Source organism: Coffea arabica, chromosome 9c, assembly GCF_036785885.1.
Source record: "Coffea arabica cultivar ET-39 chromosome 9c, Coffea Arabica ET-39 HiFi, whole genome shotgun sequence".
NCBI classification, from domain to species: Eukaryota; Viridiplantae; Streptophyta; class Magnoliopsida; order Gentianales; family Rubiaceae; genus Coffea; species Coffea arabica.
This window is the reverse complement of record NC_092326.1, coordinates 34,926,055-34,940,598: the sequence shown is the minus strand read 5'-3', so window position 1 is coordinate 34,940,598 and position 14,544 is coordinate 34,926,055. Positions and strand designations below refer to the sequence as shown.

At 36.3% G+C, this 14,544-nt stretch overlaps 1 protein-coding gene across 3 annotated transcripts; it reads right to left on the bottom strand.

Annotated features, from left to right (window-relative positions):
- Positions 1-3,142: 3,142 nt before the first annotated feature.
- LOC113708810 (uncharacterized) lies at positions 3,143-14,544 on the bottom strand. Of its 3 annotated transcripts, XM_072064185.1 has the most exons (9): positions 14,473-14,538; positions 14,220-14,275; positions 13,981-14,116; positions 12,022-13,304; positions 9,118-10,679; positions 7,940-8,067; positions 7,104-7,858; positions 4,646-4,755; positions 3,143-3,871 (listed from the first exon to the last, which is right to left on the bottom strand). In XM_072064185.1, the coding sequence occupies exons 2-9, from the start codon at positions 14,271-14,273 to the stop codon at positions 3,532-3,534; spliced, it is 4,368 nt and encodes a 1,455-aa protein (XP_071920286.1). In that variant the 5' UTR covers positions 14,274-14,275; positions 14,473-14,538; the 3' UTR covers positions 3,143-3,531. The 3 variants fall into 3 exon arrangements, with proteins under 3 accessions (XP_071920286.1, XP_071920285.1, XP_071920287.1); XM_072064184.1 differs by having other exon boundaries at positions 14,220-14,544; XM_072064186.1 differs by having other exon boundaries at positions 12,022-13,182; positions 14,220-14,538.

The following is a 14,544-nucleotide window of genomic DNA, read 5'->3' as shown; positions in this document are numbered from 1 at the left end:
AACTCAAGTTTTACATGACGACTCAAGTTAGTGTTGTTATAACTTGCTATGCATTGAACAACTTTCTTCGCTTACACCAACCAGGCGATGCCCACTTTCAATTGTACAAGGAGGGCAATGTTGGATTAGAGCACCAAGAGGGTGGCATTGAGAAGGCAAACATTCAGCCATTGAATGCATCCCGAGCTGAAATTATGACTTGAAAGGTTAGGCGGGATGCGATTGCAACTGAAATATATGGAGCGCAATGTAAGAGGAAACGCTAGACAGTGAGGAGTGTAACTCAGACCTAGCGTTTCACCGAGGGCATTAAGTTATATTTGTGTTTGAAAAAAAGAGCTCAAATGGTTGCCAAGCAAATTTAGATTGTGTATGAATAAACCACTACTCTACTATGGTGTATCCATTAGACAGTAGATAATCATAGATAAGCTTAGGATGTTCCATGTAATATCTGTAAAGCTGCGTGGTTTGTATTGCTATGGCTGGCTTTTACCATGATTGAATGTTTATTTTATTTGCAACGGTAAATGTCCGTGTGACCGGATGGAATGAGTTTCCTATTGCACTAAATAATTGTCAGGTTATCCAAACACCTATTTGGAATATATTCATGTTGTCCAAACGATTATCTTTCACCCGTACATTTCAAAAAGTCAACAAATAATTATTCAAAGAATTATACCAAATAATCTACTATCGAAACTCACTCAACAAAACCATGAAAATAGTCCTAAATTTGAACCAAAATAATTTATTCCAATGCGGAGGATGCATCCCCGAACCTAAGGGATAACTCGTTCCACATCAGTTTGAAAACAATTGATATCGGCATTTGGTGTAAAATGTTTTACATAGGCATATGTTAAAACAATTGATATTGGCATTTGGGTGTAAAATGTTTTACATAGGCATATGTTATTGGTTTAACAATGAATAAAACCATGAAACATGTAATTTTGTGAAAAAGTTTACTTGAAGAAAGATTTCTTGACAAGCTTTTACTTAATGGAAGTGAATAATACTTAATGTATTTTTTTCGTCTAATAAATATGTTAGATATGGTTTGGGAAGAATAAAATAGACTTGACAATATATCTATGGTTAAAACAGACAAGGGGTCCTAACTATTGTCACTTTAGAGAAGTTTGGGATCAGATTTTACCAAAAATGCAAAAATTCAAAATGTAAGATACAGAAAACACCACGTAATTCTAATTCAACTAATATGTACAAACTCATATGTACTCAAGATGTACAAATGGTTATCAACGAATTACAATATGCTAAAAAATTCTTATATTATTCAGGAATGGTTCACTGGCAACCATTCCTCAGTATTTTTAAGATCGGACCAGACCGGACAGTCGAACTGGTTGACATTGAACTGCCAATGCTGCCGGTCTGGTTGTATGCTAAACCCGGAGGATGTTAAAGAACCGGTCAAAACCAGTAAAAACTGTTAAACCGGTAAAATCTGGTTGAAACGTAAAAGTCTGATTTTAAGTTTTCTTATCAATATGGCCCATTTTACTAAATAATGAATACATTTGCTCCTTGATTTACTCTTCCACACCAAATGTCCACCAACATAATTGAGAATATCACTCCTCCGTTACCAGACTTCCACCATCATCCAAATTCCACAACCTTATCTTTATCTTATTGAAGTCGAAAGCATCTAGGATAAGTCCAACAATTATATCTTCATCTTTTAAACCTCAATCTCTCATCTTGGTTTCATTCACGTCATTCAAGGCAAAGACCGTAGAATCCAACATCAAGATTTTTCTCCGTCTTCTTGAACAAGACCAAGAAGAAGATCAGTTGCATCATCATTAGCGGCAAAAGATACTTAAAAGAAGATCTACACTATATGCTTAGGTATCAAAGATCAAAGTGTTTTGTCAATCACTATTGCTTTCCAAGACCAATCTCACTAGATCTGGTGGTGTTCAATGTGGTGGTGGTGGAGATGCACCTCCAACTTCGATCAAAGGCAATTTCCAATTAGATATTGTTTTTTTTTCGCTCTTTTCTTATTTTCTTCGTTTGTGTTTTGGGGAGTTTGAAACCTCTCCTCAACTCAAAAAATCTGAAATTTTTATTTCTATGTACTTAAATTCTTTTTATTTTTTGGTTTTGGTGAAAAGGACAATTAATGGCTGATTTCTGCAAAATTGTTTAATGTGATTATTCTTTGTAAATCCTGATGATAAATTTGGGATGTTGATGTTATACACTTGTCACCGTAGATCATGTCACTACTACAGATGGGGTCATTGATGGTGACAGAGATTATTTGTAGAATTTGTAATTTTAAAAAATAAATATAAAAATATTGAATCATTGACCCAGCCAGTTAAACCGATTGAACCGAAAAAAATCGAAACCAATAACTCAATCGGATCGCTCTCCGGTCCGAGTTTTGAAACATTGTCGTTCCTACCACTCTTCCGATTAAAATTGTACTCTACAAGGAAGTTGAGGTGGTAAGGCATGCAAGATGCAATGTTATGCTTCCTATTAAACCATACAGTAAGGCATGTCTCCTGCGATACCTTAATTGATTAGCTGATATTAAACGAGTAAACACATATTCTTATGATGTGTGGTGGAACGATTAGTGTACCAAATTTTGGCATCCTAAATCCAATTTCCTAATTTATGGTCAACTGTCTTGCTTTTCAACTATTCAAAAATCTCGTAGAATTTCATTCCAAGCATGCGAGGAACAAAGGTCCAAGCTTCCAAGTTTTATTGCCATCTCCCACCTAGAGCAAATTATTTCCATCACTTACACGACATAAGTTTGACAAATCATAATGTCTCGTACGGTCACTCATGCTTCCGAATGCGGCCGATCAAGTCACAACCGCACGCCTGCATAACCAAGGGAGTAATTGAAAATTAACAACTTCTGGCCAAGCACCAACCAGAATTTTGGCATGCTACAAATTTCACCTAGGTAAAATAGCTCTTAATCGATGTAGGTTAGGAAATCAGTACCCGACCTTCACATCATTATGTGATGAATTATTGAAGCCTTGGCAATTATAATAATTTAGAAGAAAACATACACAAAAATGCATTATACATTATAGAAGTATTCTTCTTAGCATCATCATCTACACAAGAAAGAGAAGTGAACATGTCACAATACTCATTTTGTAATGCAGTTCTGAAATTCACATATTTTGAATACTGTTTCAAAAAGAAGGAAAAAAGAATAAAGCAAGATTCTCCCTATCCACGTTTCAATACAATGTTGGCACCTGACTTTGCAAATATTTACCAAGTGTGCCTTTGTATTAGCCGCCTAGCATCTAAACCTCTATGGGTACACTTTAACATAAACCCCAGAGATGAGTACAAAATTGATCAACTAGCACTGTCTTCATAGAGATGTATTGCAACACAATTGACATATCTCCCTGTGATATCTACTGGTCGAAGAATCTGCTTCAGCCTCTTCACATGGAGCGAGGAGATGTCAAAATTTTAGCTGCAATATCCACCCTCCAACATGAATCAAGCTGCACTTGCAATAGTCTGATTTGCATTTGTGGAAATGCATTTGCTAGATGAATGAAGAGACCTAAAGGATGATTGTTGCTCATTGCTCAAGGAAGAAAACCACTTTCTTACAGCGTCCATTGCAACTGGTTGATTACCAGTAGCAAAACTCTCAAAATTCGCTTCAACAACTTCTTCAAATGACTTAGCGATTAGATCAAGTAAGGCAAATGCAGAAGCAAACTGGATCAGAAGACCAAAGTCCTTAAATGTGGTGCGGCTGAGAAAAGCAGACAACCATTGCCTGATGCTCTCAACTCCAGAATTCTCATATCCATTGGCATCGACTCCAATCCTGAGTGCATCATAGTACAAATAAATTATTTGATTTAATGGATTAAACCAAGAAACTACCAAGAAGTGCATGTGAATTCAAGGAAAAGAAACCCACAATAATGTGACAGAAACGGTCTTAGTGTTGGCAACGACTAGGCAAGATATGAATTCCAGTGTACCACTAAAAACAATGAGCTATAACTACGCTGACTTATTGCCCTGAAGATGAAATGCAGCACATGCATATTCTCTACCAGTTTCTAACGCATTTTAAGCATCTTCAGCTGATAAGGCATTACCTTGCAACAATCAGGAAATCTCACAAATACTGGAGCACACAATACAACATTACCACCATGGAGACCGAGCCAATTAAAAAATATTTTAAAGTTCACTTAAATATGTACTCTTAAGCCGCATAAGTCAATGACAGCAACTGTTTTTCACCTTCAAATTTACACACTACCTCTTCTTCACTATTGAAGGGAGACTCAAAATTTGTTGGAATACAACTTCAAATGACTCGAGATGATATTTACAACACAATAAATACAAAACCGACTGAACATAAAAGGTGATGAGAACACAATAAGCTCTCAATTGGCAAATCATCAAGACAGTAACAAATCCAAACTCCGGAAGATCAACAAATTATGCTAGTTTCAGGAGACTGCTGTTGCTTAATTCCCTCCTTTTGTAAATTTGAATTAACAACTTGCTATATTACTAAAGTTCATACAACAGTAAGCATTTTTACAGCAATATGATGTACATTTGCATGTTGATGGCTTACCTCCCAAGTTGACCCAGAAGAGTTATAATGGCAGGAAAAAACTGCTCTTGGACACAGTCCAGCATCCGAAAAAGCGGCAAGACAATATTGCCAAATGTCCAGTCCCAGCTCTGTATACGATGGATAAATGGGTAAGATTGAGATAAAACTTCTTTAGTGGAGGGGAAAATTTTGAGACAGAATTAACATCAAACAATGTGTTTGGTTACTTAGGAAGAGAAAACAGGCATCAACTTGTTAAAAATAAAAATATAAAAAAGGAAATGAACAAATGAAAGATTTACAAACTTAGAGATTCACCAAATCATTATAAGATAACAACAGGTTTAAAACTCAGTAATGGACGGGTTTAGAAATTCTCATATACTTCTACTCATTTGGTAGAACATTCCTAACTGCTTAAACCAACTACATTTTGGTTTAAAAGAAAAAGAAACACTTAAGATATACAAAATTATAACTGCTTTTCATATCTGCAGACTTTCCTCACCTACATGCCTCTTTAAATGTGATACATTATAGGATAATAAATGAGCGTGTGAAGTTAACAACATCCTCAATGGACACCATCAAACAAATAAATAGACACTAGACATGAACCAATTAATTCCAAATCAACCTCATAATTTATCCAAAATGTAACAAATAATTCATTACAACAACTTAACATTATTTCCCTAAATTGACACCAAACATGAACCAAATTAATTCCAAATCAACCTCATAATTTATCCAAAAAAAAGTCACAAATAATTGATTACAATAACTTAACATGATTTCCCTAAATATCCATACAGTTTAATATCCAGAGTTAAGAACATTCAAACTACTCCAGATGACATAAGAAAATTACCTCTCTCTCCCAACTAATCAACCTTTCTTGGTTGTTTATGATGTTATAGATTTCTCCAGTTAAACCCAAAATAAACAAAATCACAAAGCTACACAACTATCAGGGTGTTGGTCCAAACTAACTCACAAGAAGAAAGGCAGCCAAAATTGGCAGTCTTTTCAGTTCATTCAATTCGACGATACCAGCATAAGTAGACTTATTAAGTGCTCCACATTTCCAGCTCAATCATGAGTTCCCTGATGAGGGTACTCATAATTGACAAGTGCACAAATTTCATTCCTGGACTACCAACTAAAAACAGGTTCATCTTCATAGAATGGCTAAAGCTATTGAGAAGCACAGATACTTCTAGTATAAATTGGCAGATCATTTTTTGAGATGACTTGAGAAGAGATCCATAAGCAATGATGCAAACACCTAACACTCCATGGACGAGGAAACACTAAAAGCAATACTCCCTTGTTCCACATACAGAAACTTAGGCAGCATACAAAATTGTAGCATGCAAAAATTGAACTAAAATTATTTGCAACAACAATTACATTCTGAAAGCAAATCCAGATTTGGAACATGTCAGAGTTTTAAAAACAAGTTCACTGGAGAAAAGAATTAGAATCTTGTAAGAGCGTGTCTTGAGGGTATTTTGACAAAAATAGCTGATTGGAAGCAGTTGTAGCTCAAAGTTTACGAGTAACAAGCATGCTGTGTTTCTCATAGCTTGCAGCAAGGGAAAATATTGGGTCGGTTACTTTTAATTGGCATTACAACTTGGAAGCACATAATAATATGGCAGGGTAACGCTTCATAAAAATTTAAGTTCTCTACATGGACAGTTAGTCCGTCCTAAATTGAGCCTCAACATGTATGCCCTATATTGAGAAATATCCACTGGGCAGCAATGTTGCTTCACATCATCCCATACACAAGGCAGCCAATTTGGAAAAAGAATTAGCATTAAATTTAATGAGCATCCTTAACAATCCAAATCTAAACAATCATCGTAACAAGATGGTTAAAATCCTTAAAAGGTTAAATTTTTTTTAATTAACAATGAAACAAAGAAGTTACTCGAGGTAATCGGATCAAAACCACTAAAGCAGGTACTAGGATGGCAAAACTGCAGGCAAGCCAAACTCCAAAAAAACTAATCCACGCATATCTATTCTTAAAAATTCATCATTTTAACTTCCACGCAAAATCATTTTTTTAATCCTATGGACAGGACAATCTATCAATAGTTTCTGCCAGAAGTAACTAACAAATTACAGAGGAACTTCGAGATGACCCTCTGCGAATATGCTCCTGCCACAGGTAAAATGACTTGTACCACATCTGAAGAAGTTCCTAAGAAGTTTGCAAAGTGTATTCAACCAGATTCTAAGAAGAATATGCAAAAACAACTTCTTAACCATATTAGCTATCAAGCAACAAAGACATCAAATTTTCCGCGCAAGTGAAGCTTGTTAAAATTCAGAGATGTAGAACCTAGTAATTCCTGAAGAATTTTGAATATAAGATTTACAGATAAGGAAGGAAGATTATATGACAAAAGTTATCAGCTAAATGATAAATGTTTAATAGTCAAAAAGCATTGGAGCAACGTACCACAGAAACTGCCACAAGTTCTAGCAATGAAAGCGTATCAATGAAGTTGATCAAGTTTTCATTAGGAACAAAATTCGATGGAATAGCCTCTCCATGGCATTGAACATCCATCTTTTTCATTTCCAATATCACTGATTGACAACTTGATGAATTCAATGCTTCCATTTGTTCCTTAAGTTTTCCAAGGAGAATGGATACAATAAAATCAACTGAAACCACACCATCCTTAAATGGACATGAACTACATGCTGAAATCTTCATTGATGTCCCAGCAACAGAAGGCAAGCAGGAAATGCAACCGCCTGACAAATCTTGCCTCTCAAGGAACACCACAAAACATTTCAGGACAGACATTTTTAAACTGAAGCCTTCTAGGGTAAAATATTTTGAACTGCAGAGATAGGCAAAGACATGGAGAAGCCTTAGCAGCAACAGAGAATTAATCTTCCTCATGCTAAGTATGTTGCAAGAGACCTCACAAATGAAACCAATTTCATCAACTGCTGCAAATATCGAAGCTAATAATAATCCGCCAGCAAACAGCAAGTCAGTGGAAGCTGGTTGGATGGACCAGAAAATGCAATTATCGTTAAGGACAACCTTGGCTCTTGAATCATGTTGAAGCAACACTCCATGGGATACATCATCATACACCAAGATTTGCCTATTTATAAGGAAATCCTCAATAAGAGACACTAGTTCATGCAAATCACATGATTCCAGAAACATTTTCCTAGTATCGGCATCATTCAGCACTGCAAATACAGACAATTTGAGAAGTAGGATCCAATGAAGCATTATAAGAAAAAAGGACATCCAAAGAAGGGATTACACACCTGCTCGCATTTGTTGAGCAAAAGAATCTATAAAGCCAAGAGAATTGCACACTAAATCGCCATGGTCACCATTTGCAATCTCAGATGTGTAATGCAATAACAGCGAAAAGAACCCTGAGACCCGTTCCCTGGGAAATAGCAAAGAGACGAAAAGCATGTAAGCTTACAATTCAAATGAAGCATAATTACAGCCACCAGATCAATTCCAAGAAAATACATGCAAATTCCACAATATGAAGAAGAACAGAATAATGAAGATTCATCACACCCTTTTCAAGAGAAAATTGATTATAAAATATTGAAAAGGCAAGCTTCTAGCGAACCTTTCCACCAACAAGCCATTTACATACCAACTACTGCCACCCTTACCTGCCCTGCAACCCTAATATTTCAGTAGTATGAATTACCTTGTCCACAGTTCCCATTTTCTGAGACAAAAATTATTATATTTTGTAGCAGAAGAAACTTCAAAATGCAATTGAGTATGACTTCACATGTAACAACATTTAATACACCAGGAATACCAATCAACATCTTTATTATAACATCTACACCAATGAAATGCAATCGAATATGACTTTACATATAATAACATCTATATACCAATGATTATCTATACTAAATGGATAGTAGAGGGTTGGGTGTTAACTGTTTTTTGTCATTTTCTGTATTTCCTCATTTACCCTTCACTAAAAAGCTAAAGAGTACCACATCTTCCTCAAAAAAAAGAACAAAAATATACACTCGCATTTATTGGTGAAAAGAAACCTCCAATGACTGCCTGTAACTTCTTTTTCTTTTAAGGAAAGGAAAACAAAATACTCCCATTTACAAAACCTAAGTAAACCTTTAATATTTGCTAATTATTTTTTTCTTATTACTTTTTCTTCTAATTTTCACACACATAGGGTGTGCCTGCCCCATTAGTGAAGACTATGATTTTTATCTCCTATCCAGTTATCTCACTCTATGCTACTTCCCAAGACATCCCTGCTGAAATAGGTGAAGCACATCCCATGCAGTTGCATTCACAGCCATATTAACTTCTGCAGTAAGAGTACTACACTTCAAGAGTTACAAACTGTGTATAGACAATATTTAGTAAACATAAGACTTCTAAACAAGTTGAATTTAATAAGATCCTACCACACCACCAGGAGTCTAGAAAATACACTTACTGAGTTGAAAGATTGTCGGCCTTCTGTAAAGAAAGCAGAATATTCTGCATCCATAACTTTAACGAAGAGTTACTCGACAACTTTGACATACAATCAGTGATAAAACTGAATATCGTAGAAATGGAGCTGCTGTCATTATTACTTGAGGAAACAGCACAGTATACTGGATACCCATTGAATGCAGCACTCCTGCTTTCACAGGGCATTTTTAACTCAACATTTTTCTGAGCAGTTGATGCCATGATCAAGTTATTGATCTGACTGGAAGAAGAACTGCTCACGCATATAACATCTGAGTCGTAACTCCCATTGTTACCCAAGTTTTCAGAGCTTCCTTTAGTAGCCATCCCAAGTGACAAAATCTTTGAAGCCTCAATGTCCTTCAAATTCCTGTTATTGGAATCAATCTCCAAATTAACCACATCAAAATTGCAAGATGGTACAACATTCTGCTCTGCATTTGAAAATACTTCACATAAACTCTCATCCGGTAGAGATCTAGAAGTACAAATTTCAGTTTCAAAAGTCTCATTAAATGGAAACTCAATATTGCATAGGACAGGAGAAAGGGGAGAAATGGGCTTTCTAATTGCTTTGCAGAATCGGTTTTCATCAATAGGATTGTCCAATTGAACAAGTCCCATGTAATCATGACCAAACACTTCTTCAGCGTTCGTTAGCTCATGCAGCTTGCTTCCAAAATGATTAGTTATGCCGTCCTTCAAAGTCGGGGCAGTTTGAAGTACATCGCATACAGCTGGTGAAGCATTTTCGCAAACATCAGAATCTTCAGCACTGGTTTTCAGGACACAACGGTCACACAAATGAGGTACTGCTACACCTTGTCCATTGGATACTTTTTTCTTCTTATCAGGTCTAACCAACTTGCTATACATATTATCTTGTACCAAAACTCTTTCTCTGAAAGATTTAGGGCATTCACCATCCAACATGCCATGAAGCACAGATAATTTCTCTAAGACCTGCTGATGCCACTTTTGACCTGCTGAATATAAATCTTCAATGGATTCAACTGCATCAGAAACCCTTTTCCTTTTCCTTTTCTTGTAGCTCCCACTCTCAATAGCACCAGATTTAATAGGACTTCCTACACTATTTTCGGCCCCCACTGCAAGTTTTTTGTCATATCTTTTTCTTGTATCGCTTGACAACCTGGAAGCGGTTGGTCCTATAGTTTGTCCATGTGCCAAATTAGCTGATGCAGTGACAGAAAATGTACCTCTTTCCTGTGAGCCGACCAATGGTCTATCAGAAAAAGATGCCGAACTGGAATTTATGGCAGAACTCTGTAACATTTTTCTGTTGGAACCTCTAAGCAGAAGCTCCAAATTAGAATCAATACCTGTAGTGGGACTTAAGTACATCTCTCCAGACACAGGAGGCAACGACACATTTAATCTTTTGTTTCGCTTCAGTGGAGTAGATCCACCCGTAGCAATGCTGGTTATACAACTTGGTTTTACGTGCTCATTCTGAGTGTGAAGTACCAACTGCGATGGTTTGAGGTGAAGATGCTCTTGATCCAAGTCTAGGCCCCCTTCCTGCAACAAGGATATAATCTTTAGCAAATAGAGCCAGGCTACATAAAATTTTGGATGGCCATAGATCCAGAAATGAAAGAAATACTAGAGATATATAAACACGAAACATCAAGCTAATGGGCACAATAACTTCAAATTATTCAATCCTTAAAAAAATTCTAGTATAGAATAAGTCTAGATGGCTAGAAAAAAAAATCTACCCAATTCATCAATTACTTTTCCTAGTAGGTTCTGTATTTCTTTCACTTTTTTCTCCATGCAGTAAGGCAGCCCATGTCTTCAATTCCCAACAGGTTCAGTATACAGTTGAGTAGAAAAAGGCTCACCAACTAATAACTTTGGTAAAAAAGAAATAATAGTCGCTCCATCCCACTGTCTTCCTTCAACTTTCTCACCACCCATAAAATAGACTGGCAACACATTTTCTCCTTGCATAGTTCCAAACTTTCCATTTTCTCTCTGCATACTTCCAAAATTTACATTTTCTCCCTGCATACTTCCCAACTTTCCCTTTATGATAACAATGTATCTAATAGCAGGATATACAAATCAAACACATCAAATTTTTTCAAGACTGCATGGTTATAAGAAATGCATTTCGTGAGATGTCCACATTAAAGGTTCAAGCACTTCGTCGACTAAGCAGTCAGACCAATTACCATCTTTTGGGCATAGGCCAAAGACTTGCATTTTAAATCTCAAGAGCTAGGAGTTATGCTCAAAATAAATGTAAAGACATAAATATCACTGAATATGTTAATAATACTTACTAAAGGAGAAATTTTTTTTTCTATATTGGGAGGAAAGCAGAGATTGCTGATTGATGCTGTGGAATATACTATGCAAATTTTTTTTTTTCTATTTCAAGAAAAAAATGTTAACACCAAATGAAGTAATCGCGTATACATACATACACCACTTAAATACCCACACCTAGACATCCAATGTCCAAAAGACATGTACGCACTCAGTTAAAACTTTAGAAAGGACAAAGCATTCTCATATTTTGCATTTCCAAATCCTAGCAATCTTCAGTTTTTAATTTTCCCTGGAAACTGCTTCCTCTTTCTTTTCTTTTTTTTTTTCCAGTTTCGGGACATAAAAACACTTCCCAATATTCTAATGATCACCTCAATGCATAGTGCATTTTGCAGCATTTTTGGAATGCTATCAAAACTTTCTGAGAGCCTACTAAGGCTTGTCTTTCTTTTTTGAATTTTCTTTTACCTGGTTCAGAGGAATGCCTTGAAAATCACCACTTGGAACTTGCTTTTTACGGATCCCAAATCTCAGCTTGAAAAAAGACCAAGACACAAGTAGAAGAGAAATAAAAAATACACACCTTTTCCAAGTTATTTATACCATCAAATTTGTGAAAGAGGCAGTTGTCCAGTAAGTCTAAGCGCTGTGCAAATGGAATAAACTCCTGCTTTAGGCGATGTACTTCTTGCTGAAGTAGACAATTGCGACCTACTTCCAACTTAGCCACTTCTTTGGCATGCTTTACACGCTTCTTTTCAAACTTCAATTGTTTCCTTAACAGCTTGATTTCAGCAGTTTCATCTTTCAAACTTTTACCAGATGCAGGATGAGATGACTCAAACAATTTACCAGATGAAACAAGTTCCTGAATCTCTCTTTGCACTTCCTCCAACCTTTTTCTATTGCCCTCCAGTTCATGAAACAAATGATCTGCATGATTTTTTTCCTCCATGGCTTTCCTCTTGTATCTTTTTGCAGCCTTCATCTGGTTTTTTGCTTTCTCAATCTCAGATATTGCCTGCTTCTTTTCTCTAACATTTTTCTGCTGCCATTCCCCAAGCTTGTTACGTGCCTCTAGTGCACCAGCTTCACTCTTCCAAGTCAAGGACCCTACTTTACCAGCAAGTTCTGCAAGTCCACCAGGTGGGTTTTCAACGGGAATGTCAACAAACTTTCTGTTAGATACAAGATTAGATATCTGCTTCTCCAATTCTTCAACCCTATGTTTATTTTTGTCCAACTGCCAAGCCAAAGCATCAGCACGACTTCTCTCATCCATAGCTTTCTTCCAATTTTCCTCCGCAAGCTTACCTTGTTCTGCAGCTTTGGCCTTCTCCATGTCTGCACGCATTCTCTCCTTAGTTGTGTTTTCTTTTTCAGCTTTGAGCTTCTTGTTTTCCTGTTCATGCTTTGCTGTCTCCAACGCCAACTTTGATTTTGCTTCATCCACTTCACATTTTAAGCTCTCCAACTGATGTCGAAGTTCCTCAACCTTTACCCTTTCAATATCAGCAATCCTCTTTTCTTCGCTGGCCTTCTTTTTTTCTGCATTTAATTTTTCTGCTGCATCTCTGGCTTTTTTCCTCTCCTTCTCAACTTTCTCTTTTTCTGTATCTACTCTCTTTCTCTCCTTCTGTAAAAGCTCCTTATGCTTATTTATCTCTGTTTCAGCTTCTGAAACACGTTGTTGCAAATTTGCAACCTCCTCATCCACTCCTTTAGCTGCCAAACCTCCATTCTCCTGCAACAAAAGAATCTGAGACTTCAGAGTAGAAATCTCATGCTCTAAAGTAACTCGTGTAGCAGATTCTAACACTTTATCTTGCTTTTCACTCTCTGCCCGTGCCCGCTCATCCTCAAATGCTGAAATGGAAAAATACTCAAACATAAGCAGACACAAAAAAACAACGACCTGATTCCCACACCAAAAATACACTATCACAAAACTAAAAAAAAATCTTGCACTATGACATTAAAACACATGAGTTACTCTCCCAAAATTAAAATCCGATGATATTCAATTAGCATGATTTGTATGAAAATTTCTTAAAGTACTTCATTAGATGCATAAATGAGCTGAAGTCAGGCCTAAATTTAGTTTGTTCAATTTTTAATTGAATTTTATGAAATTATATTTTAATTTGGCTTATTATAATCCAACCTTAGCCCATTGAGCTTTTATCAAGCGAAGGTCAAGTTTTTGCTTGATCAATTCACCTATAAGTCTATAACTTCAAGTTTTATGCTTATTTAACTAATACTGAATCCAGTTCGACCTTAATTTGATTACTTGACGAAGCCATCTCACACAGCCTGATGATCAAGCCGAACTCAGATATAGCACTTTGGTTCGTCTTTCAACCCTAAATGCAAATAAATACAATTATTGTGCCTTGACTAACCCTATGCATCATGATCAAAAATTACAATACCCAAAAAAAAAAAAGCAACCGCAATTTTCTTGAACTTGCACCAGAAAAACAAATCATAGTAATATAAATTATAAAAAGAATTATCAACAATTATGAAAACATTGTACCTTTCTTGAGAGCTTGATATTCAGATTTTAGCTTGTCATTTTCCTGCTCAAGAAGTTTGATTCCTTTCCGAAGAGCATTTCGTCCATCTTCAACCTTGGAATGCTTCTCTTTTAATTTCGTATACTTCTCTTTCCACTATCATCATATTCAGAAAAAAAATATCACATCAATGATAGAATATTCAAGAAAATTATGCAATAATATTTTTGAAAAATCAGTGAAATGAGGAGAGCTTTACCTGTTGACAGCAGGAGTTGCAAGACTCATCCTTTACCGTAACATCTTCCTCCATTACTAACACCATTACAAAGTGTTAATCAAAGTTAAGATCATCAAAATTATGATTCCATATTTGCGGCTGAAGAGCTCACAAACATGGAGCTTCTTCAGCGATGGTGGAAAGGAAGAGGGCGGCGGAAGCGGAGTAGCGGGAAGTGGGAAGTAGGAGAGGGCTCCTGGACGACGGCGTTTGGGGTTTCTTTAATTCTTACCTTTGAGTAGGGAAGAAATCGCTTGCTAATAGAACCAACTGCATACTCTCAGTCTCAGTTCGGTTTATTGTT